General features: G+C 40.1%; 1 protein-coding gene across 3 annotated transcripts in view; it reads left to right on the forward strand.

Annotated features, from left to right (window-relative positions):
• phf21aa (PHD finger protein 21Aa) overlaps positions 1–24745 on the forward strand; it is a 302501-nt gene that overhangs the window by 249952 nt on the left and 27804 nt on the right. For all 3 annotated transcript variants that reach the window (XR_009645657.1, XM_060838738.1, XM_060838739.1), the window contains exons 8-10: positions 923–1018; positions 3970–4021; positions 8491–8570. Coding sequence is in view for 2 of the 3 variants with exons in the window: in XM_060838738.1 (XP_060694721.1) it covers positions 923–1018; positions 3970–4021; positions 8491–8570 (228 nt within the window). In the remaining variant the exon portion in view is untranslated. The remainder of the gene's footprint in view (positions 1–922; positions 1019–3969; positions 4022–8490; positions 8571–24745) is intronic.

Genomic DNA, 24745 nt, shown 5'->3' on the forward strand with positions numbered 1-24745 from the left:
ACCCTAAGAAAATCTGGCCCAGATTTTGCATTTAGTGGCAAAACACCTGCAAAGGAGCAAGTCTTGCTGAAAATTAGTGATCTCCCTTACATGAATTTCACCTCTAATATCATTCGGTTTCACTGCAAGTGTTCTTTACTGAACATTTTGTACAGGAACTGATGTTTTTGGTTTGTTCAAGCAGTTAATCATATTAAAAGATTTCAAAGGATACTAAAATAAAATACTTCTAAAAATGTTTTTCCATACAGCAAATTAAAGACATTAAGAGATAAAGTAGAAGCTAAAATAGTTTGATAAAATGCTTCGAAGGATACTCAAAATATGTAACTCAAAGTTACGATCAGTTTGTTCATCATGTTTTATTAATCACATTGCTGTTTTAAAACGGGTGTACCTGATTCAACAAAACACAACATTTAAGGAATTTGGAAGTGTAGGGAGAGAGTATGAAACTTGAAATTGTCCCTAATTTGTGGTTTCTGGCTCGGGGTGGGGGGGTCACAGCAAGCAGCCTGTGTCAGAACCACCAAGGACAGACAGCATCTTAAGGATTTGTGCACTAATCTGCATATTCTGAAGTTGTCAGTTTTGCAACTGTTAGCCCCTCCTCCCCGAAATGCAGCCTAGTTCTTACTCTGAAAGGTACCAACATATATTTAACAGCCATCATTAATTGTGATACAACTTCGTATCAGTTTAATATTTTAGCAGACAATAATACTTTTGAAAATTGTTGGTTATATTCTTCAACATGGTAACTCATATAGGATTTGGTCCTTATTTGCTATATGTTAATTAAGATCCATTTTAAATGATTTGAAACAAAACTTCATACATTTGAATTATGAATGTGTTTATAATTATGGAATCTATATTGTTGAAATATTTAGTAATTTATTGATAATTTTTCTGTTATTAGACCATCAAACTTCAGGTGGAATGGGAAGAAAGACCAAATGACAGCAGTCCCACTTCTCCAGTTCCACCTAAACCCAAGAGAGAGGAGAACGCAGAGGTAATGTTGTTGAAGCAATTTCTATTTACTGAACAATTTGTTAAAATTCAAAGGAAAACAAAAATGAAGTATTAAATTATTTTCCAATATCTTTTAAATAAATTATTATTGGTTAATGTTAACATGTGAAACATTTCAGGTCCTAATGTAGAGCAACTGGGACTGTTAAGAATGTCTGAAAGAATAGTGGAAGCAGATTTAGCAATAACAGGAACTGAATATATTGTATTGTTGGAAAGGAAAACAGTGTGTAGGGTTATGGGGGAATCAACAAGGGGTATCAGAATAGCTCCTTCAAACAACCTGCACAGGTAAGGTGGACTGTCCAGTCTTGTCAATGCCATTTGATTCTATGATACTGCTTGAGCACTGAATGATGATATAGGGTCAGAATATGTAAGTGTTTTTGTGGCGCAATCAATAAATTGCATTTGATATGTTGAGAGCTATTAAGAGTCACAACGTTGGGAAGCCAGTGAAGAACTGGTGGTTATCCATGAAATACTGACATTTTATTGTGAGAAAGCAATAGACTTTCAGGAATTGGATTCGGGAGATAAAGTAGGAGTTGGAGCACTGGAGAAATTTGGTCTTGTGCTATGGAAAGTGCTTCTAGAGATAAATTTATCGTTGATGTTTTTGATGTATCTGTAGGAAACATTTTCAGTTGTTTCAGTATTTTGGCCACCTTCTAGTGGGACAGCTTTAGCATGCAAGGTACTGATTATCCATCGGTAATTATTTGGTAACTGATGACATTTGTATTAAAATACACCTAGATCACTGTACACATTTCATTTTGAGTATGAATTTCGATTTAAATGTGTTTCGCAATATTCTTGCTCGACATGGTCTTAACCTGAGTGAGTTTGTTTAGTTTTAAAATTAAGATCTTCAGGCAAAATCTGTTAAATTGTGTTGTTGATCATGTAATTTATCTATATGTAGCACTCTTATGAAACAATATGAAGCAAAGTATGCCACAGCCATATTAAGGAGATTGACCAAATAGACGTTTTGAGGAGTGCTCTAAAGATGGAAAGCACTTCAGAAAGACAGAATTGTAGGAAGGAAATTCCAGATCTTGAAACTAAGGCAACAAATGACGCAGCAGCCATTGGATGAACAAGTTATACTTGCGAGTGTTTAGGAGGCTGAAATTAATGGAGTAAAGATATCCCTGGAGATTATGGGGCATGTGTAGATGATCGATGAGGAAAGAAATACATGAAGACTTGAAAATTGGATGAGAATTTTGAAGTCCAGATGTAATGACTTGGAGCTGTAATTGGTCGTCAACCATAGGAGAACTGGACTTGAGTTAGATATGGACCTTTAGATGATTTAAAGTTTATTAAAGCCAGGAATGCATTGAAATAATCTTGATCAGAGGTAACAAAGGAATGAACAAGAGTATCAGTAGCCAACTTGTTTACAGATGAAATCAACGGTTGTTAGTGAAATGGTAGTCCCCTGTCAGGTAGTGGTGTTACTGTAAGTTTGGAAGGTCATCCTTGGATCAAATGTGGCATTGAGGTTACAAATAGACTGGCTTAATCTTAGATTGTAACCATGGAGAGGGATAGAGTTGTTAGCTCAGGACAGAAGTTTGGATATGGATTGAAAACAACAGGGTTATTCTTCCCAATATTTAATTGGAGAAAATTTTTGTTCATCCTGTACTCTGTCGGATGAGTAGTCTTATTGTTGGAAGAGTTGAGATAAGTAGTGGGGAGCTATAGCAGAGTGCTACCTCTGAAAAGTAGTAGTATCTGTTTAGACAATATTAAGAAGCAGCATGTAGTTGAGAAACTGAGAGAGCTATGGGTAGATTCTTGAGAGACATTGGGTTTAAAGGTATGGGAGTGTGAAGAGAAGGCATTTCAGATGGTACGCTGACTATGATCAGATTGATAAGAATGGAACCAGGGCTGAAAGTGTGTTGCTGGAAAAGCGCAGCAGGTCAGGCAGCATCCAAGGAGCAGGAGAATCGATGTTTCGGGCATGAGCCCTTCTTCAGGAATGAGGAAAATGTGTCCACCAGGCTAAGATAAAAGGTAGGGAGGAGGGACTTGGGAGAGGGGCGTTGGAAATGCGATAGGTAGAAGGAGGTCAAGGTGAGGGTGATAGGCCGGAGTGGGGGTGGGGGTGGAGAGGTCAGGAAGAAGATTGCAGGTTAGGAAGGCGGTGCTGTGTTCGAGGGATTTGGCTGAGACAAGGTGGGTGGGGGGGGGGAGGGGAAATGAGGAAACTGGAGAAATCCGAGTTCATCCTTTGTGGTTGGAGGGTTCCTAGGCGGAAGATGAGGCGCTCTTCCTCCAGCCGTCGTGTTGCTATGGTCTGGCCCAGACCAAAAAAACACGACGGTTGGAGGAAGAGCGCTTCATCTTCCATCTAGGAACCCCCCAATCACAAGAGATGAACTCTGATTTCTCCAGTTTCCTCATTTTCCTCCCCCTCCACCCCCCAACCTTGTCTCAGTCAAATCCCTCGAACACAGCACCACCTTCCTAACCTTCAATCTTCTTCCTGACCTCTCCGCCCCACCCCCACTCCGGCCTATCACACTCACCTCGACCACCTTCCACCTATCGCATTTCCAACATCCCTCCTCCCTACCTTTTACCTTAGCCTGCTGGACACACTTTCCTCATTCCTGAAGAAGGGCTCATGCCCGAAACATCGATTCTCCTGCTCCTTGGATGCTGGCTGACCTGCTGCGTTTTTCCAACAACACATTTTCAGCTCTGATCTCCAGCATCTGCAGTCCTCACTTTTTCCTCGAAGAATGGAACCAGGCTCAAGCATACCCATCCAACTGGATTATATTAATTTGTTAGAAATTGTGGACCCTTCAACAGAAACTAATGAAAATTAAGACAGAAACTCTTATTGAACAGTGTATATTAATAACACTGCTTTAATTAGATACTATCATTTTTTTTGTACAGAAAGTTGCTTTCATGGTTTCTCTGGGGTTGGTTACACATGATCACCTTGAAGGTAAGAAATTAGTTTTTGTCCCTTTTTGTCTCTTAGCATTTTACAATTTTTTTTGCATGTATCATTCCCATGTCACTCCCAAGAGTAAATTTGAACATGTCCAACTGACATTTAGATTTATTAAAATCTCAGTAAGTTGAATCATAAGCGTCCTGCCCACAATTTTGTGATAAGCAGAGCCCTGAGATAGCGAAGAAAGTCCCTGAATAACCTGATTTGTATACAACTGCAATGTACATTCAAAGAAATGAAAACAGTGATACAGTAAGTATGAGAAAAATCATTTTCTAGTTCAATACGTTCACACCTTCGAATGATCTGACCTTGAGCATTAAAAAGCATTGAAAATCCTGAGAGTTAGCTATGGGGATCAGTAATGTTTCTTTATAATCCTTAATGATTTCTCGGTAATCTAATTAATCTTAGTGGGTGTCTTCGGATGAATCCTCATGTCTTCAATGCAGTCAGACTGGTTTTCTGTGTTTTTGTGCTGTGCAGTCACTACTTCTATAGTGCGCTAGTCATGTTCCTGTGTGACCCCACGCTTTACAAGAATCATGCAATCCAAATAGCACTTAGTGTTGGCAATGCAATTGTGCTTTAATCAACGCACGTTTCAAAAGTTCATGCTTTAGAAACAGCATCTCTATTTGTCAATCATGTTAAAGCGAATTTGTGTTGACAAAATGTGTTGTAGCAGAATGACCAGTACTGCAAAATACCAGACTATTTTTTGGAGCTTGCAGCTTCAGCCAGGGAAACGGGTGGGTGATCATTCATTAGACTCTTCAGGGTTAATAAAGATGACAGTTTTCCTTTATTCGTTTAATAGTTTTTCTAATTTCTTGATCGGTATCTTAAAAATTGTGCAGGTCATTCAGACAATTTTATTAAACTTGTACTGTATGGTTAGCATTTTGCCATTCACAAATCTATATGGTTTCATGGACTTTTCTGCACAAGGAGCAACAATTTCTTTTTTTTTAAGTGACATCCATGTTGGCACAAATCATAGCAACAGTGATATGTTCCTTGTTTCCCTTTTCACCATTACACTTTTCATCTTGAAACATAAAGAGTAATCTGATAAAACATGATAAACCTGTCCAGTTTCATCTGTTAAAAATGTGTCTTACTGTATTTCTAAGTATGATGTGGGTAAGACTATTTGTAGCTATCATTCTAGACTTGCCTCTGATTTTGGGCAATTGTGGCCTGTACACTGTTGGCCTGGCCGCATGATCAGCATCCACAATTTGGGCTAATCTGGTGTTGTCATTCTGGAAGTTCACCTTATCGTAGACATCCTTTATTTGCTATAGTGCCACATCGCAGGATTACTTACAGGCCAGTGTGAATAGCATGCAATAAACAGCTGAGTTATTCCACAATAACGGCCCTACACTCCTGGCACATGCAGTCATGAATGGTAAGGAACAACTCGACAGCTCAATGGAGTAGGAGGTTGCACAAATACCACCACTTTTAAGATGCCCAGCACATCAGTGGTGAAGCGAAAGTGAAGTATCTTAAACAGTTTCAATCAGAAGAGTCAAGCGGATGATCCATTTTATCCTCCCCTGAGGTTCCCAGTATCACAGTTGCCAGTCTTCAGCAAATTTTATTTGGAACAGATCAACAGACAGCTGAAGGCACAGGATACTGCAAAGACTTTGGATCCTAATAACATTTGAGCACTGTTACTGAAGATGTATTCATGAACTAGTTGTGCTGCTAGCCAAGCTTTCTGACTACAGTTAAAACTCTGAGGTCTATGCCTTACAAAAACAGGAAAAACTTAACTCTGCCACTGTCTCCAACTTATCGCACAACCCTGCTGACCTTGCAGAGTTCTCCTTACCAACATCTGGAGACTAATGCCAAAATTGGAAAACTGTCTGATAGATTAGTCCAATAGTAGCCTTATTTAGTTATACTCATGGAATCATACCTTACAGTGTTCCAAACATAGCCATCAATGTCACTGAATATGTCTAACCAGGACAAGCCTAGCAGAGATGATGGTACCATGGACTGCTATCAGATGGGAGTTGCCTTGGGAGTATTCAACATTGAATCCAAACTCGATTGCATCTCATGGCATAACGTCAAACATGGACAAGGACACCTTCTGCTGATTGCCATGTATCATCTTCCCTCAGCTGATAACTCCCTGCTGAGTTGGACAATCCTTGAAGGAAGCTTTGAGGGTGCCAAGGGCACGGAATGTACTCTTGATGGCTTGGCAGCAGCGCTACTAATTGAGCTGGCTGCGTTCGAAAGGACATTAGTGAGAGAACCAGCAAGAAGGGAAAAATGTACTTGACTTCATCTTCACCAATCTGCCTGCTGCAAATACATCTGTCTGCGACACTATTGGTAAGAGTGACCACCATACACTCCTTGTGGAGACAAAGTTCTGCCTTCACACTGACACCACCTTATATTATGTTGTGTGGCACTATCACCATGTTTCATAGAATCCATACAGTGCAGAAGGAGGTAATTTGCCCATTGAGTCCACAGCGACTCTCCGAAGAGTATCCCAACCTGACCCCTACCATATTCCATATTTACTATGGCTAATCCACCAAGCCAACACATCCCTGAACACTACGGACAATTTTCAGCATGGCCAATCCACCTCACCTATACATCTTTGGACTGTGGGAGGAAGCCAGAGTGTGAGAGGAAACGCTCACAGACATGTGCAAACTCTACACAGTCACCCAAAGCTGGCATTGAACCTGATTACCTGGCAAGGTGAGGCAGCAGTGCTAACCTCTGTGCCACCATGCAGTTGTTAAATGGGACAGACTTCAAATGTATCTAACCACTCAAGATTGGGATCCATGAAGTGCTCTGGGCCATCTTCAGCAGCAGAATTGTACTCCAGCATAATTGACCAAGTAAATAGGAAGCAAGGATTATCTCCAATACTAAGCAATCTAACTACTGACCCTTGAAATTTAGCAGCTTTACAATCACTGACTCACTTGTATGAACGTCCTGGGGATTTCGGTTGATCAGAAGCTGAATTGAACTCTGTATAAGTAGTGTCTGCCAGAACAGATCAGAGGCTAGCAATGCCATAACGAAGAACTCACCACCTGTCTCCCCAAAGCCTGACCACCATCTATGAGGCTCAAGTCAGGAGTGTGATAGAATGCTTCCCGCTTGCCTAGATGAGTTCAGATCCAACACCACTTAAGCTTGATGCTGTCCAGGACAAAGCAGTCCACTTGATTGGCACTGCATCCACTCCCTCCACCACCGATACTCAGTGCACATAGCTGCTACTATCTACAAAATGGCAGAAATTCATCAATGCTCTTTAAAACTTTCCAAACTCAATCATTTCTATCTCGAAGGACAAGCAGCAGATAAATGGGAGAATCACCGTCTATAGGTTCCCTTCCAAATCACTCACCATTCTAAGTTGGAAATAAAATGCTGTTCCTTCGCTGTCACTAGGTCAACATTGTGGAGCTGACTACCTTAGGGCACATGGATCTACTTAAAGCAAATGGACTGCAGCAGTTCAAGAAGACAGCTCACCATCAGCTTCTCAAGGGCATCGAGAAGCAGGCAGTAAATGCTGACCCAAATCCCATACTGAATGGTAGAGCCCACATCCCAGGAGTATTTAAAAAATGGCAGCCATATGTGCTATCTAAAGGATGCACTGCAGTAACTCTGCAAGGCTCTTAAAAGCACCTTACTGGCTATAACCTCTACCACCTAGAAGGACAAGTACAGCAGATATATGGGAACGTCACCACCTGCATGTTTTTCCCCCCCCCTGAACCTGGAAACCCTGTTATTACCCAGATTCACTGTACCTAGAGGCAGTCACACCTCTTAAGTTTTCTGACATGGTCAGATGTCAGACAGGATGGGGTGTGAATCCAGCTAAAGAAGGTGAGAGGTTTCAGAGGGCAGTATTGCAGGAGTGTCAGCATGTGCAATTGTCCAATAGGTTTGAGACTTTCTCAGTTTGGATGAGAGTGAGGACTGTGAGATAAATGAGCTAAAAGCAATGGCATTGTGGTACAGAGAGCTAAAAAGTCAAATGTAGTGGTCGAAAGAGACCGTGTAGATTTACACTGTTCTCTGTAACAAAGAGTAAGAATCTGGGGGATGTGTTGCCAGCTTTCAGAATTTCAAGTCTGGGCTGGAGAAGAACTTGTAGTGGGACAGCAATGATCCAATTGTGCTCTAATGATGAAGGTAGAACTGGAAGAAGCGGTTCTGCATGGCCAGTATGAGAAGTGAGGCTCTAGATAATGTCTGCCTCTCTGTCACGTGGGCGCTCATTCCACTCTTCCCCCTCCCCACTCCTGACATGCATATCGTCACTGTGTGAAATTTGAGGAGGTCAGGCAGTAGAAACAAAAAAATACAGTAAATGCATTGATGTGCAAGTAATCTTGAAGCTTGATCTGTATAACATTTTTGATTTTAAACAGAGATCCAAAGCAAGAGGCAAGAAAGGAAACGACGAACAACAGCAAATCCAGTGTACAGTGGAGCAATCTTTGAACCAGAGGTACTACATAGGAACATGGGTTAAAAGCAGGAATGGACTGTTTGGCTGTTCAAGTCTGCTCTACCATTTAATATGGTCATGGCTGATCTGATTGTAATCTCGACTCCACGTTCCCACCTACCTCTAACCCTTAATTCCCTTGCTTACCAAGAACCTATCCACTCTACTTTAAAAATATTTCAAAGAATTATTTGGAACCCTTTTAAAGAAGATAGTTTCAACAAACCTGAAAGGCTCCTCTGAAATGGGTAGCCCCATAATTTTAAACAATGACTTATATGCAAGACCAAAATCCATTCTGCATCTACCCTACCAAGAGTTTTCGTTTCAGTAAAGTAAAGCTTTACTCTTCTAAATTCTAGCATTTACAAGGCTAACCTGTTCAACTTCCCTCATAAGATAACCCACCCATTTATCAAGCATATTTACATCCTCCCTTAAATAAGAACAAGAATACTATATACATTATTCCAGATGTAGTTTCACCATGCTGTATATAATTAAAAATAACCCCTAATTTTGTATACATTCTCCTTTTGCAATAAACAATAACATTATATTAGCTTAACAAATTACTCACTATAATCTGCATACTAGCTTTGAGTTATTTGTGCCCTAGGACACCTCTGCTTCTCAGAATTCTGTAATTTCTCACCATTTAGGCAATGTGTTTTTTATTTTTCCTGCCTACATTAGTACACTTTTCCACATGATAATCTACTTCCCAGATCTTTGTCCTCTTCGCACCTTGCTTTCTAGCCTATTTTTGTTGTCATACCTTTGGTCCATTCATCTAAGTCATTTGCATAAATTATAAAAGGTTGAGGCACCAGCGCTGATCCCTGTGGCACATCATTCATGTCTTGTCAATCAGAAAATCATCCATTTTTATGTCTACTCTATTTTCAGTTAGTAAGCGAATCTTTTATTCATGTCATATACCTTTTATTTTCCACAATTGCCTTTGACGTGACACCTTATCAAATGTGTTCTGGAAATCCAAGTACAGTATGTCCATCATTTCCCCTATATTCACAAAACATGTTATTCTTCAAAGAAGTCTAATAATTTGGTTCAACAGGACCTCTTCACAAAATCATGTTGCAACTATCTGATTACCTTGAATTTCCAAGTGCTCTGCTTAGTGCCTTTAATAGCTGATAATGTTTTCTTTATGCCAGATGTTGAAATAACTGGCATAAGTTTTCTGTCACCCTTCCTTCTTGATTTAACTAATTATATTTCCTATTCTCTAATCCAATGGAATCTTCCATGAATCAAGATAAATTCGCAAAATTGGAACAAGTACATCAACTGTCCAGAATAGAATAAAAATTTGTTGTCATGATTATTTTTACATGAAAAATACAGAGAAAAGTTTCATAAGTCACCTCACCATGGTACCTATTTTAATGGCAGAAGTCTCACACAGTAATAAAACTAAAATTAAGACAAAGTTCATTACAATTTAGTTAATGGTTTTTGGGCTCAGGGAAAGCTGATTTAAGGAATATTGGAATACCCTGAAGACTCAGCCAGGGTGAGACCGCCACTCTCTGCCACTAGATTACTTGGCTGGAAACCACCACTGAAAAAGACTTCCATGCCAGGCCGAGATTGCCATGTGCACCACTGGAAGCCACCTCGCTGCTGGACTGGGAGAAGCCGTCTGTTCCCCCTCTGACACTCCTCCAGACGCTGCTGCCAATCTACCGTCCAGTTATCCCTTTCACCAATGCTTTCGCTCCTTCAAGACCCCAGGCGTAGTTGCAGACCTGAAGTGTTGGCCCAGCCTCGAGTCCAGGCCAAGGGAGTCAGCCCAGAATCTGTTCCTCACTTGACAGGAGATCCCAGGCTGGGGTGGAGCCATGTCCAGCTCTTCTTGACATTGCACCACTGCTGTCGGATGCCTCCTCTTTACCCACCACTGTCCAGACTTTAAAGAAAAGAAAATAAAAAATAAGCAAAAATAAAAAATAAGCAAAAATAAAAAGAAGAAAAAAAGGTGAAAGACTAGTCCCAGCCTTGCTTCCCTACTCTGCTGTCATCTTCATTAATTCACTAGCCACTTATTTTAAGATCCTATCAGCTTCTGGAAACTTGTCAGCATGTATATCCAACAAGTTGCTAAGTACCTGGTGTTTGTAATTTTCTTGAGTTTCTCTCTCCCTTCTGTTTTCTGTTATATTTGACTTTGCCTCTATGGTAAAATCCAATGTAAAATACTGTACAAATCATCCATCATATCCTTATTTTCCATCATTAATTCCCGAGGCTCTCTTTCTATAAGGACTACGTTTCACCTTGTTAACTTGGCTTTTTAAAAAATTTATACAAATTCTTACTATCTTTGTATGTTTCTAGATTTCTCTCTCTTGTATTCTTTGTCCCTGAAGACCATAAGATGTCGGAGCAGAAGTCAGCCATTCAGCCTGTTGACTCTGCTCCATTATTCACTGATATCGTGATTAATTTGACAATCCTCAACTTCACTTTCCTGCCTTTTCCCAGTAATCCTTGATTCCCTGACCAGTAAAAGATTTGTCTATCTCAGCCTTGAATGTACTTAATGACCCATCCTAACCATCCTCATTGGGAAAGAATTGTACAGATTTGCTATCCAGAAAGAAATTCCTCTTCACCTCTCTCTCAAATAGGGCGACCTCATACTCTGAGATTGTAACCTCTGATCCTGAACATTCTCTCAAAGGGAGACGATCTTTCTGCATCTACCCATATCAAGTCTCCTAAGAATCCTGTATGCTTTGATAATGTCTCCTGTCATTCTTCTGTACTTGAATGACCACAGGTCCATGATAACTGAACAGCCTAGCAAACCTTCTCTAGACCACCTCGAATGATGGTATACCTTCCTAAGGGCCCAGAACAGTTCATGCTTCCCCAACTTTTATATTCATTTCCTTGGAAATAAAGGTCCAACATTCCATTTGTCTTTTCTGTCACCCACTGAACTTGGATCCTAGCTTTCTTCTGAATCTTAAATGAAGACTCCCAAATCTCTCTGTTTTGTAGCTTTCTTCAATCTTTCACCATTTAAACAAGATTTAGCTACTTTCCTCTTCCTACTAAAGTGCATGTCCTCATATTTCATGTAAGTTTTTGTTCACTAACTTAAATGTCTATATCCCTCTGCATCTTCAACACTTTACTCACAATCTATTTATGTGTCATCAGACGCTTGGCAATAGGGCATTAACTTTCCCTTCTTAGTAATGCTTTTCGTCATTCTCATTTCTTAATATTCTGTACAATCTTCTGACCTAGCACTCATCTTTGCATAATTATATTCTTTCTCATTAAGTTCACTATCTTTAATTCTTCTGTTGACCACAGATGATCATCCTCCAGTGAATGTTAAATTATGATTGCAAATGTCGAAGGGTTGCCTATACCAAAGTCACTAATTAAACATATCTCGTTACATAGGCCTAGTATATCTTGCTGTCTGGTCTGCTCCTCTCTACTTCTACATCCTGGTTTCCTGAACTTAGATCATCCTTCTCTATTGCATTAATATGATAATTCATTAGCTGAGCCATTCCTCCACCTTTTCCTATTTTCTTGTCCTTCCTAATTACCCTATACAAGAATGCAATGAAAACTGTCCTATGTATTATTTTAACATTTTTTAAGTGTTTTATGTTGTGAGTTTGGGTTTCTGGTTTTTGAATTGCTAGGCATTAGCAGTGATATTATAGCTAGACTGTTAATTTAGAGGTCCAGCTAACTTTCTGGGGAACCAGGTATGAATTATCTCACAACAAGTTGTGGAATTTGAATTCAATGAAAATTCTAATTGAAAGTCTAATGACCATGTCACCATTGTTGAGAAGTCCATGTGATTCACTAATGTCCTTAATGGAAGGAAACTGCTGTCCTTACTTGGCCTAATCTACATGTGACTCCAGGCTGTCAGCAATGTGGTTGACTCTGAACTGCCTTTTGAAATGGCCTTGCAATCCACACTAACAATTGCTGGAAAGTCTCAGGAAAGGAATGAAACTGGATACATATCTGGTATTGACCTAGACACTGGGAACAGTGTGAAAATTGAGCAATGGCCTGACATATTCATACTCATGGAATCATACCTTGCAGACAACATCCCAAATTTTTTCATTGCTATCGCAGCATATGTCCTTTCTCATTGGCAGGACAGACCCAGCAGAGGTGGTCACTGAGGAGGATACAGTCATAAAGGAGTTGCCCTGGGAGTCTTCAATATGGACTCTAGATCCCACGAAGTCTCATGATAGCCTGTTAAACATCAGCAAGAAAACCTTCTGCAAATTACCAAGTGTCACCATCTCGGTTAATAAATCAGTACTACTCCATGTGGAATACCATTTGGAGGAAGCACTGAGGATGGCATGGGTGGAGAACGTATGCTAAATAGGATATTTCCATGTCCAGCACCAAGAGTGACTTGTCAGCAGTACTAGTCGAGCAGGTGGATTCCTAACATACAGTGCTACAGTATTGGGCCTGCAGCAGGTGATGAGGCAACCAATAAGAAGGAACAATATTCTTGACATCATCCTCACCAATATGATAGTCTCCGATGGATCTGTCCATGATAGTCTTATAAGAGTGACTACCACACAGTCCTTATAGAGACAAAATCCCACCTTCACACTGCAAATACCTTGTGTTGTGTGGCACCATTGCATGTTAAAATGGGAGACATTGAACAGATTTATTAACTCAGGATTGGGCATCCATGAGGTACCATGGCCCATAGGGAGGAGTAGAACCATACTCCAATACAACCTGCAACCTTGTGGCCTGGCACATGTTCCCACGCTACCAGTAGCATCAAGACAGAAGATCAACCCTGGATTAGTAGAGCGTGCAGGAGGCATGTCAAGAGCAGGACTAGGAAAACCTAAGAATGTTAACCTGGCGAAGCTACAAAACAGGGCTACTTAATGTGTCAAACAGCATGAGCAGGAAATGATAGACAGAGCTAAGTGAATGCATAATCAACAGTTCTGATCTAAGTTTCATAGTCCTGCCACATCCTGTCATGAATGATGGAGGGCAACTAATTAACTCACTGGAGGAGAAGGACTGAGTGATCCAACTCAGCCTCCTCCAGAAATCCCCAATGCCATAGATGCCTGTCTTCAGCCATTGACATCAAAATATAGCTAGGTGTGCTGGATGCAAAAGATATCGGCCCTGAACACTTACATCCTATGCACAAGAATGCAGAACAAATCCAACCCAACAAATTACTATCTCATCAGTCTACTCCTATCATCAGTAAAGTGATGGAAAGTGTTTTATCTGCAGTGGTATCGAGCAGCAATACCCAGTTTGGTTTCTGCCAGGGCCACTCAGCTCTTGATCACATTACAGCCTTGGTTCAAACATGGACAAAACGATGAATTCCGAGCATGAAGTGAGAATAACTGTCCTTAATTTGACTGAGTGAGGCATCTAGGAGTCTTAGCAAAACTGGAGTCACTGAGTAAAAAATGAGGTCTGCAGATGCTGGAGATCACAGCTGCAAATGTGTTGCTGGTCAAAGCACAGCAGGCCAGGCAACATCTCAGGAATAGAGAATTCGACGTTTCGAGCACTGAGAGTCAACAAAACTCTTCTGATTGGTAGAAAGGAAGATGGTTTTGGTTGTTGAAGATCAGTCTCGTCATTTCCAGGGTTACTCTGCAGGAGTTCCTCAGGGCAGTGTCCTAGACCCAAACATCTTCAGCTGCTTCATTAATGACCTTGCTTCCATCATTAAGAAAAGAAGTGGGAATGCTTGCTGAATGCACAATGTTGACCATTTGCAACTCCTCAGATACTGAAACAGACCATTTCTAAATGTAACAAAACCTGGACAGTATCCAGGCTTGGGCTAACAAGTGGCAATGACCATCTCCAGTATGCAACAGTCTAAACTTGACATTCAGTGGTATTCTTTCATTTAACCAGAAACTGGATTGAATGTACCATATAAATACAGTGGATAGAAGAGTAGCTCAGAGGCTCAGAACCCTGCATTGTGTATGAAGCCTCCTGACTTCCCAAGGCCTGGCTGCTGGTCCTCCACAAATCAGAAGTGTGATGGAATAATCCATACTAGCCTGGATGAGTGCATATCAAACCTCATTCAAGTTTTACACCATACTGAACAAAGAAGCTTGCTTGATTGTCACCATAAATATTCACTCCCTCTGCCATCAACAGTCAATGGTAACAGTGTGTATCATCCTCAAGATGCAGTGCAAACATTCACTAAGGTTTGTCGGCAGCTTCTTTGAAACTCATTGATATCTCCATCTAGAAGGACAAGAGCAGCAAATACATGGAAACACTACCACATGCGAGGTCCCCTCTAAACCACTTACCACCTCACTTGGAAACAAATCACTGTTCCTTCAGTGTTAATGGGGTCAAAATCCCAGAGCTCCCTAATGGCATTGAGAGTCTATCTGCAGCACATGGACTGCAGTTATTCAAGAAGATGGCTCACCACCACCACCTCTAGGAATGAGCCAGCAATGCCCACATTCCTTGAGTATTTGAATTTAGTAATTAATTTATAAGTCTTTGTATAGACATAGTGTTTCTTTTGCGAACAGTTTGAGACCTTACTTTAGAATTAATTGGTTTTGTGCACTACTCGTGGCATTCTTAAAAGGTAACATTGTTTGCAACCCAGCATGGTATATAATGGGACCTCACAGTTTCTGGGGGAGCTTTGGAACTTGCTGGTTTTAAGGGAAACAGCATCAGCTGAGAAAATAATTCAAGTTTTTCTTTGATTTTGTGTGGACCAGTCCTGTGAATCGTGATGTGGAGGTGCTGGTGTTGGACTGGGATAGACGAGGTTAAAAATCACGCAGCATTATGGTTATAGTTAAATAGGTTTATTGAGAGCTACAGGCTTTCCGAGTGCTCCTCCTTTGTTAGGTAGCCAGTGGGGTAGGATCACAGACACAGAATTTATACAAAAATATCAAAGTGTTATGCAAATGATGTGATGTCTTGAATAAACCTAGATTGCTGTTAATCACTTATAATGGGGATGCAGGTTTTGATTAATTAATATGTTAATTCCAGAGCTTACTTCAAGTCACAGTCCGAAGACAACAAGTTTTTCTTAAAATAAAAGTGACATCTCAGCTCAGGCAATGCATTAAAGGTGTGAGGTTAGTGTCTGTCTGAATCCCAACCTTGAGTCAGACTGGGTGTATTTCCAAAGTAGGAATTTATAACATGTCACAAGGACTGACTGCCTACAAATTGTGTGTATTTTGAAAAAGATAAAATGTATGCGCACATACAAATTCACCCCAAAGACTTGTGTGATGCGTGTGTATGTGTGCTTGTATGTGTGACAGTGTACTGGGGTCACCTGTAGTGTGACATGAACCCAAGGTCCTGGTTGACGCCATCATCGTGGGTATCGAACATTGCTATCACCCTCTGCTCAGTGACTATGTTGTTGCGTATCCTGAAGTCTGCCTTGAAGGGAAGTCACCCGAAGATCTGAGGCGGAATGCTCTTGACTGCTGAAGTGTCCCCCAACTCGGAGTGAACAACCCCTGTCTGGTGAATGTTGTGCAGTGTCCATTCATCCATTGTCGTGGCATCTGCTTTGTCTTGCCAATATATCATGCTTCACTGCATCCTTGCCTGCAGCGTATGACATAGGCAACGTTGGCTGAGTCACATGAGTACCTGACACGCACATTAGTGGTGTGTTCCCATGTGTAATGGTAGTAATCCATGTCAACACTCTGACACATCTTGCAGTAGTTGCTATGACTGGGTTGCATGGTGTTGTAGTTGATGTCCTGAAGTCTGGGCAGTTTGTTGCAAACAATGGTGTGTTTAAGGTTTGGCAGTTGTTTAAAGGCAAGAATTGAAGGTGTAGGGAAGATCTTGGTGAGGTGCTCATCCTCACTGATGTGTTGCAGGCTGCAAAGAACATGGCGTAGTTTTTTCACTCCCAGGAAGTACTGGATGACGAAGGATGTATCCTGTGTCTGTCTCCTGAGGAGTCACCATGGACTGCTCTTTAAAACTGGTCTCATTCTTGGGCACACTCATCTCCTTCAAGGACAGGCACCTCAGTACCTCACTCTGCACACTCCATGGATAATCCCATGATGCTGCACTTCTCTAGCTCCCACTCTAAACACATTAAAACAGCCATCCCCTATGGACAAGCCCTACACAGACACAGGATCTGTTCAGATGAGGAACAGTGCGATGGGCACCTGAAGTGCTGAAGGATACGATGCTCAACTTATCAATCATCAGTTCTAACGTGCCATTGTGAGAAGCCAAAGAGACGTCCTCAGGAGAGGCACACTGGATGCAACCGATATCATCCAGTACTTCCCTGGAACAGGGAAACTATGCAGTATTCTTCACAGCATGCAACGCATTATCAGTGAGGATGAGCACCTTGCCAAAATCTTCCCTATGCCTTCACTTCTTACCTTTAAACACCTACTAAACCTTAAACAGACCATTGTTTGCAGCAAACTGCCCAGCCTTCAGGACAACATAGACCACAACACCGTACAACCCTATCATGGCAACCACTGCAAAACATGCCAGAATGTCAACGTGGATACTGCCGTTACACGTGGGGACACACCCCACCACGTGCATGGTAGATACTCGTGACTCAGCCATCCTTGTCTATCTCGTACTCTGCAGGCAAGGATGCTCTAAGGCATGGTATTTTGGCGAGACCAAGCAGATGCTACAACAACGTTTGAATGAACACCGCATAACAATCATCAGACTGGGATGTTCCCTCCGAGTAGGGGAACTATTCAGCCTTGGATCTTGGGTGACCATTCTCCAAGGCAAACTTCAGGATGTGCAACGCAGACTTGCCGAGCAGAGGCTGATAGCCAAGTTCAGTACCCATAAAGATGGCCTCAACTGGAATCTTGGGTTCATGTCACATTACAGGTGACCCCACTACACTATACACACTGACACACAAGTTTACACACAGTCTCTCACTCTCAGATCCCCTCTCATACACATGCGCGCTCTCTTCGACACTCTCTCGTGCACACCATCTCACAGGCATATACTCCATCATGTTCAGGTGCACACTCTATCAAGCATGCGCTCACACATTCACTCTCTCCCTCATACACGCACGTGCACACAGATTCTGTGGGGTGAATGTGCATTTGTAGATATATTCTATTTTATTCAAAAAGCTCACAATCTGTAAGCAGTCAGTCCATGTGGTATTTAATAAATTCCTACTTTGGAAATAGAATCAGTCTGACTCAAGATTGGGATACAGACAGACACTAACCTCACATCTTTCTTGTATTGTCTGAGCTGAGATGTCACTTTTTTTAAAAAAAAGTAAAACCATACGTTATCTCGGGACTGTGACTTGAATGAAGTTCTGGGATTTACATACTAATCTATTGAAACCTACATTCTCATTCTAAGTGATGAAAGACTTAACAGCAATCTAGGTTTGTTCAGTTCATTGCATCAGTACTATGACCACTTTGATCTTTTAGTATAAATTGTGTCCTATGATCCTGCCCCACTAGCTTCCTGATTAAGGAGAAACGCTCTGAAACATTGTACTTCTAAATAAACCTGTTGGACTATAACCTTTATGTTGTGTGATTTTTAACTCAGTCCTACGATGTACTTGGAAATAGGGTGGTTGTGTAGAAAAATGCTGTTGGGATGGGAAATTATATATAGTAAACAAGGTTTACCCAAGTGAAGAGTTAGCGTGAGTCTCAGATCAGAAATGTTGGATTAAATCCTGAAAAGGTTATTTAAAGCTGAGTACATGTAAGCAGGTGTGTAAACCTCCAGGAAAAGAAGCTGTCTGAATTTCAAGTCTAGAAGTTGAACTCTGTGACTTAAACATACTGAGATGTTAGATACAAATGATATTTTGAATATTTGGGTGTGTTTTGGGTATTCACCAAAAAATGATTTTTTTTTTGCAATTTATTAAGGAATGTTGTGCAGTATAATGGGGTTATACTGCTACAGTAGGTTTAAAAAAGATTAATTTGTCTTATACATACATAGTTTGGTTTGTTCTGTAGACTGGTTATCAAGGTTAGATTACATGGGTTGCAGGGAGAGAGAGCCAATTGGTCACAAAAGTGGTTTGATGGTAGAAGATAGAGGATGGTGGCAGAGGATTGTTATTTCGGACTGGAAGTCTTTGATCAACGGTGTGCCCTTCTGATCGGTGTTGGGTCCACTGTTTGTCATTTACATCAACGATTTGGATGAGAATTTAGGAGGTATGGTCAGTAAGTTTGCAGATGATGCCAAGGTTGGTACAGTGGAGAGTGAAGAAGGCTGTCAAAGAGTACAATGAGATCTTGATCAGATGGACTCGTGGGCTGAGAAGTGGCTGATGGAGTTTAATTTAGATGAACGCGAGATTTGCAGTTTGGTTGGAAGAGCAAGGACAGGACTTACACAGTTAATGGTAGGGACTTTGGGTATGCTGTTGAACAAAAAGATCAAAGGATACAGGTTTGTTCCTTGAAAGTGGCATTGCAGGTAGATAGTGATGAAGTAGGCGTTTGGCCTGCCTGCCTTCATTGGTCAGTCAATTGAATATAGGCATTGGGACAATGTGATGCAGCTGTATAAAATATTGGTGAGGCCCCTTTTAGAATACTTGTTCAATTCTTGTCATTTTGCTTTAGAAGCGATGTTCTTAAATTAGAAAGGGTGCAGAAAAGATTTACAAGGATCATGCCCGGGATTGGAAAGTTAAAGTTATAAGGAGGGACTGGGACTTTTTTCCCTGGTGCATTGGAGGCTCAGGAGTAAGAGAGATTTATAAAATCGTGAGGATCATAGATAAGGTGAATAGGCAAGGATAGGTAAGTCCAAAATTAGAGGGCATATACTTAAGGTGAGACAGGAAAGATTTAAGAGATCTGAGGGCCATGTTTTCCACACAGGGTGGTATGGAATCATTTTCCAGAGGAAGTGGTAGAGCTGGATATAATTGCAATATTTATAAGACATTTGGACAGGTACATGAATAGGAAAGATTTAGAAAGATATGGGCCAAATACAGGCAAGTGGGATTTGTTCAGTTTATGATAACTGGTCAGCATGGACAAGTTAGACTGAAGGACTGTTTCCATGCTATATGATTCTATCTTCAATTCGTTTGCTTCTTTTGTATTGTTAAAGCAAAATCTGCAGCATTGCATGCTTATGTTTCAGTGAGAGACCATTGCTTTAAATCAGAGTGGATGAAAATATGATTTGTCAAACCTCGGGCTTCTGTTTGGGATGTGACTTGTCTGGTACTACCATCAGCTGAGATCATAACACTCATCCCTAACTGATCTTCAGAAGGAGGTAGTGAGCTTTTTTTAATACATAAAGACTAGGAATAGGAATAGATTATTTGAACCTGCTCGACCTTTCTACATGATCATGGCTGATCCTCTAAACATCACATTCATCCTTTCTCTCCATTTCTTGATGTCTTTAACATCTAAAAAATTGTCACAGTTTCTTGAACATACTCAGACCCAACCTCCATAGCCTTCTATGGTTGCTAATTCCACAGGTTGGCCTATTGCATATCTTGAAACTGAGACCCCTTGTGCTAGATTTTACCAACCAGGGGAAAACATCCTTTATCTTGTCAGACTAACCCCATTAGAATTTTATACATTTCAATTTTATCCCCTTTCATTATTTTAAACTCTAATGAGTACAAACCTGGTTGGAGCAATCTCTCCTCATGTCACAGGCCTACCATCCCCATATCAGACTAGTGTACCATTACTACAATCTCTCAATGACGTGTATATCCTCTGTTGGGTAGTGAGACCATACTGCACACAATATTCCAAGTGCGGCTTTACCAAGACTCTGTAAAAACTACAATAAGATTCCTCTAATTCTGAACTCCGATCCTCTTGTAATTCTCCCTTATCTATTGCACTTATTACACCTTCCAAAAAACTCTAGATTAGTTAAGTCTTATTTCCTTTCATCATGCTGACGGTCTAATTGTGTTAATGCTTTTAGTGTTTTTAAATGTTATTATATTTTGCAACAGGCTTTAGTGTTCTTCCCAAAAGTGATGTTGGGCTAACTGGTCTGTAATTCTTGATGTTTTTTCTCCTTTTTTTTTTAAATAGTGGGGTTACATTTGCTACCAATTAATTTGTAGGAATTGCTGCAGAGTGTATAACATTTTGGAAGATATCTACCATTGTATCCAATATTTCTTGGGCCACTTGGGGATTTGTTAGCCTCTAACCTCATTAATTTCTCATGTTTTTAAAAAACCTTTTCTTGGTCACTATAACATGTGCAGTCAGTGAGATACATAAACTCTATCCTACAAATTTAACTGAAAGAAAGTTCAAAATGTAATAATAAAAGCAAAAGTGGCAGATGGTGGTAATCTGAAGTAAAAACAGGAACTGTTGGAGAAACTCTACAGGTCTGGCAAGTAACTGTGGAGAGAGAATCAGTTAAACATTTTGAGTTCCCCATGACTTTTCTTCGGAATGCTTAATTTTATTAAATTAATTAGCTGTATATATCCCGTATTCTCAAAGATATTCGAATAACACTTGATTCTTTTAATCCTTTTCTCCAATTGAAATGGAATCTGATTATCTACCACTCTCGAATTGGCTATCAATTTCGAGCCTTTGTTGCCCTGTGATGAATCATCCCACATTATATTCCTCTCTCAAACCTTTTTGCTTCCATCCTTGGACAATTAAATTATTCAATCTATCTAGCTTCTTAACAATTGATCAATGTTACATCAGTTGCTTTTCGGGGAGTTCATATTTTAATTGTTGGCAGATGAAAAGATTTCTTCTAACATTGTAGGCTTGTTCGTTTTTACTGGAATAATGAGACTAACACCATAATAGAGATAGTGGAAATGCAATCACATTTAGTCCTCAAAATAATGCACTGCACTTTCGAATGAAGTGGGAAGTTTTAGGGTTTAGAAAGAATCAGAGAATTGTTCCAGGACTGGGTTAGTTCAGTTACTTGGATACATTGAAGAAGCTGGGGTATGTCTGTCTTGTAGAAGAAAATTTTAAGAGAAAATTTTCTATCTGACATTGGAGAAATACACTGTCCCTTTCTTCAGTCCTACAACTCCACTGACTACAACAAATTTGTCCATTTTATCCAGTTATCAACAGTTGTATCTAATTTAGAGCTGCAGGTCATATACATTTCTATCAAGTATGTTTCTTTAATACGCCAGCAATTCCCTGCAGCTGTTACGGACATATATATCAAAATATTTAAGAATCAGTAACAATTGGAGGGTTTTACTTTCCACTGTAGAGTGTTCTTTCGATGGAGATTTAGCTTGTTAAGAAGGTATTTGACTGGCTTCTCAATGTTCATCTCATTTTCTTTTGTAACAACTGTACCTACCACATTGCTAACATTGATGGCTGTTAAGAAGGGTTTAGTGACATTATGAGCAACCAACACTGGTTCATTGATCATTCTTTTCTGCCTCTCAGCTGCTTGACATTCCCCTGATCACACTGCCTTGACTTTGTTTTGTAGTAAATCTGTTGGTGGAGCTATTCCACTGCTGAGGTTTGGTACGGATTTCCAGGAGAAATCTCACATCCCCAAAAATCTCAATTTCTTGATTAGTTTTAGGTGCAGGAACTTCACTGGAGCCTGTTCTTTGGCAGCACTTGCCCTTGCCCTGCTATATACCCTAGCTAGGTTAACCATAGATTTGCAGACTCACTTTTGCCAAGGTTTATCACTAAATCAGCTGATTATAATCTTCTAAATAGAGCTTCTGATTATTCCAAGTGACATCACATACCAGTAAGTATCAAGGTAAACTGCACAATTTAGAACAATGGCTACTTGGTTCATCGATTTTTTGGAAAGCGGCTTGGATAATTTATTTTAGCCAAATGACATCACTTTGCATTGGAGATGTCCATTCAGTGTGAGACATTCTTCAGCTTGGGGCATTAAGTGAACTGTGCAGTATCCTTTTAAGAAGTCTATTTTTAGAAATTTGGCAGTGGCAACTCTGAAGAGAATCTTGCAGGTAACGAATTAAATAGAAGTCTACTTATGTTACTGCACTGATCTTTCTGCAGATAAAAAGTTCACAGTATTCCACCTGTGGTGTAACTAGTACCTTGTATATTTTCAGCAAGCGTACACCATTTTATTTTCCATTGCCCATTGAAATAAAGACCAACATTCCATTTGCTCGCTGTATTATCTGCTGAATTTTATATGCTAGATTTTGTGATTTACACACCATGTGCTGTAGCTTTCTGCTTTCTCATTAAAATGATATTCAGTTCCTCTATTCCAGCTGTCAGAGTGCAGAATGTCATATTTCCCCAAATTATATTCCATCTGCTAACTTAAACTACTTCTATCCGCAGACTGTGTCATCCTCAGCACTTCCCTTCCCACATATTTTTGTCATCCGCAAACTTGCTGATAGTACAATCACTTCCCCCATCTAAGTCATTAATATATCTTGTAATTAATTCTGTCCCTAGCACTGATCCCGTGGCATTCCAGTAGTTATAGGTTGCCATCCTGACTATACCCCTATAATCCCAACTCTGTCTTCTCTTGGTTAGCCTGTCCTCTACCATGCTAAGATATTACTTGAAACACCTTGCCCTCCTTTCTTAAGTAGAGTATTAAATATTATTAAGTAGTTATAATCTTATCAAATGCCTTCTGAAAGTCCAGAAATATTATTGGATAAAGAGACTGCCTGCATTCTAGTTAAGCTTAGTGATGTGAAAATAAAGGTATAAGATGACAATAAAGGCTCGGGTCTATTATCAATCCATTGTGTTAAGGGCAAGTATTTCTTGCAGACAACTATTTCATTGTTAAGATGTCAATGTTGTCCATTGTTATGATCCTAGTTGATGCTAATACTGAACAAGTCAGATCCCAAACTGAGATGTGGTCTGATAGATTTTCTTTCTTTAATTTTTGCAGGTGCTTAATATTGTGCTTAACACATCAGGATAAAGCTTCAACTTTTTTCCCTCAACAGCACCCACCAATTCAAAATCTCAATTAGATAAAAATTGCTGTCATCTCTGTTTATATTAAAAATTTTCTTGAACTGTGGTGAAAATGTTATGATTCCTTTCTAAGTCAGCTTGCATGAACTTCTGTCAATTCTAATGGTTGAAATTGTTTGGGTGTTTCCATTTTGAAGTTTTCTATTCACTCTTTACTGGCTTGAAAAAAAATCCATAGACTTGAAACCAATCATATTGAGGTGACCAATTAACCAGAACTGACTTGATTTTCCTGGTAGGAGAAACTGTTCTACTTTGAACTGAACTCTGTTCTTTGAAACTAAACCTCAGAACATTTTGTTTTGAAGTTAAATCTAAGGTAAATGCCTTAATGTATTTATTCTGCCTATCATAAACTCAAGAGTATTAACGTTTTATGTGCTTACATTGTAGAGTTTTCTCAGCCATGTACTTTTTTGGAACTGATATATTTATGCCACTGTTTCAAATTGGCTTTCTGGCCTTCTAAACAAAACCTTCACAGCACTGACCCACATTCATCTGCGTCCAATTTGAAATCAAAATACAAATGTAAATTTTACACTTTTCATCTCAAGATGGCTTCCAAAACCCCAGCTTCATTGGCTTTTCTACAATGTTGGTTTGAGGAGATCCCCCCTCTCCATTTCTCTTGGTTGCTATTGTTGATTGGAGGGTTTTAACACCACTTTTGATTATACCTAGCCATTTTGGTCCAAGTTGAGGCATCTGCTTGTGCTGCAGCTGAAATTAATGGAATAGATACTCCTGACTTTGAAATTGTCTTTAAATCATTTCCATTGATCCATGTGTGAACTGGCTCCTTGGAGTAGCTCTAAGGGGAGCACCTGTTTGAACGGTCTTGAGTCAGGGATTCTACCAACAAATCCATCCATCCCAGCTGAGATTATCTTGGCAAGTTTGTGTCTGTAAGGGTATTTTTGTTCTTTCAACCCCCTCCGTTTGGTAACCAAGATCCTTCTAAGACTGCGTTGATATGGTTCCAGTGGTATGAGTAATTTATTCAAGCCTTGATGCTATGAGGAAGAATGGGGAGAGCCATTGTCTTTAAGTTTGAGCCACTTC

Source organism: Hemiscyllium ocellatum, chromosome 18 (assembly GCF_020745735.1).
Source record: "Hemiscyllium ocellatum isolate sHemOce1 chromosome 18, sHemOce1.pat.X.cur, whole genome shotgun sequence".
NCBI classification, from domain to species: Eukaryota; Metazoa; Chordata; class Chondrichthyes; order Orectolobiformes; family Hemiscylliidae; genus Hemiscyllium; species Hemiscyllium ocellatum.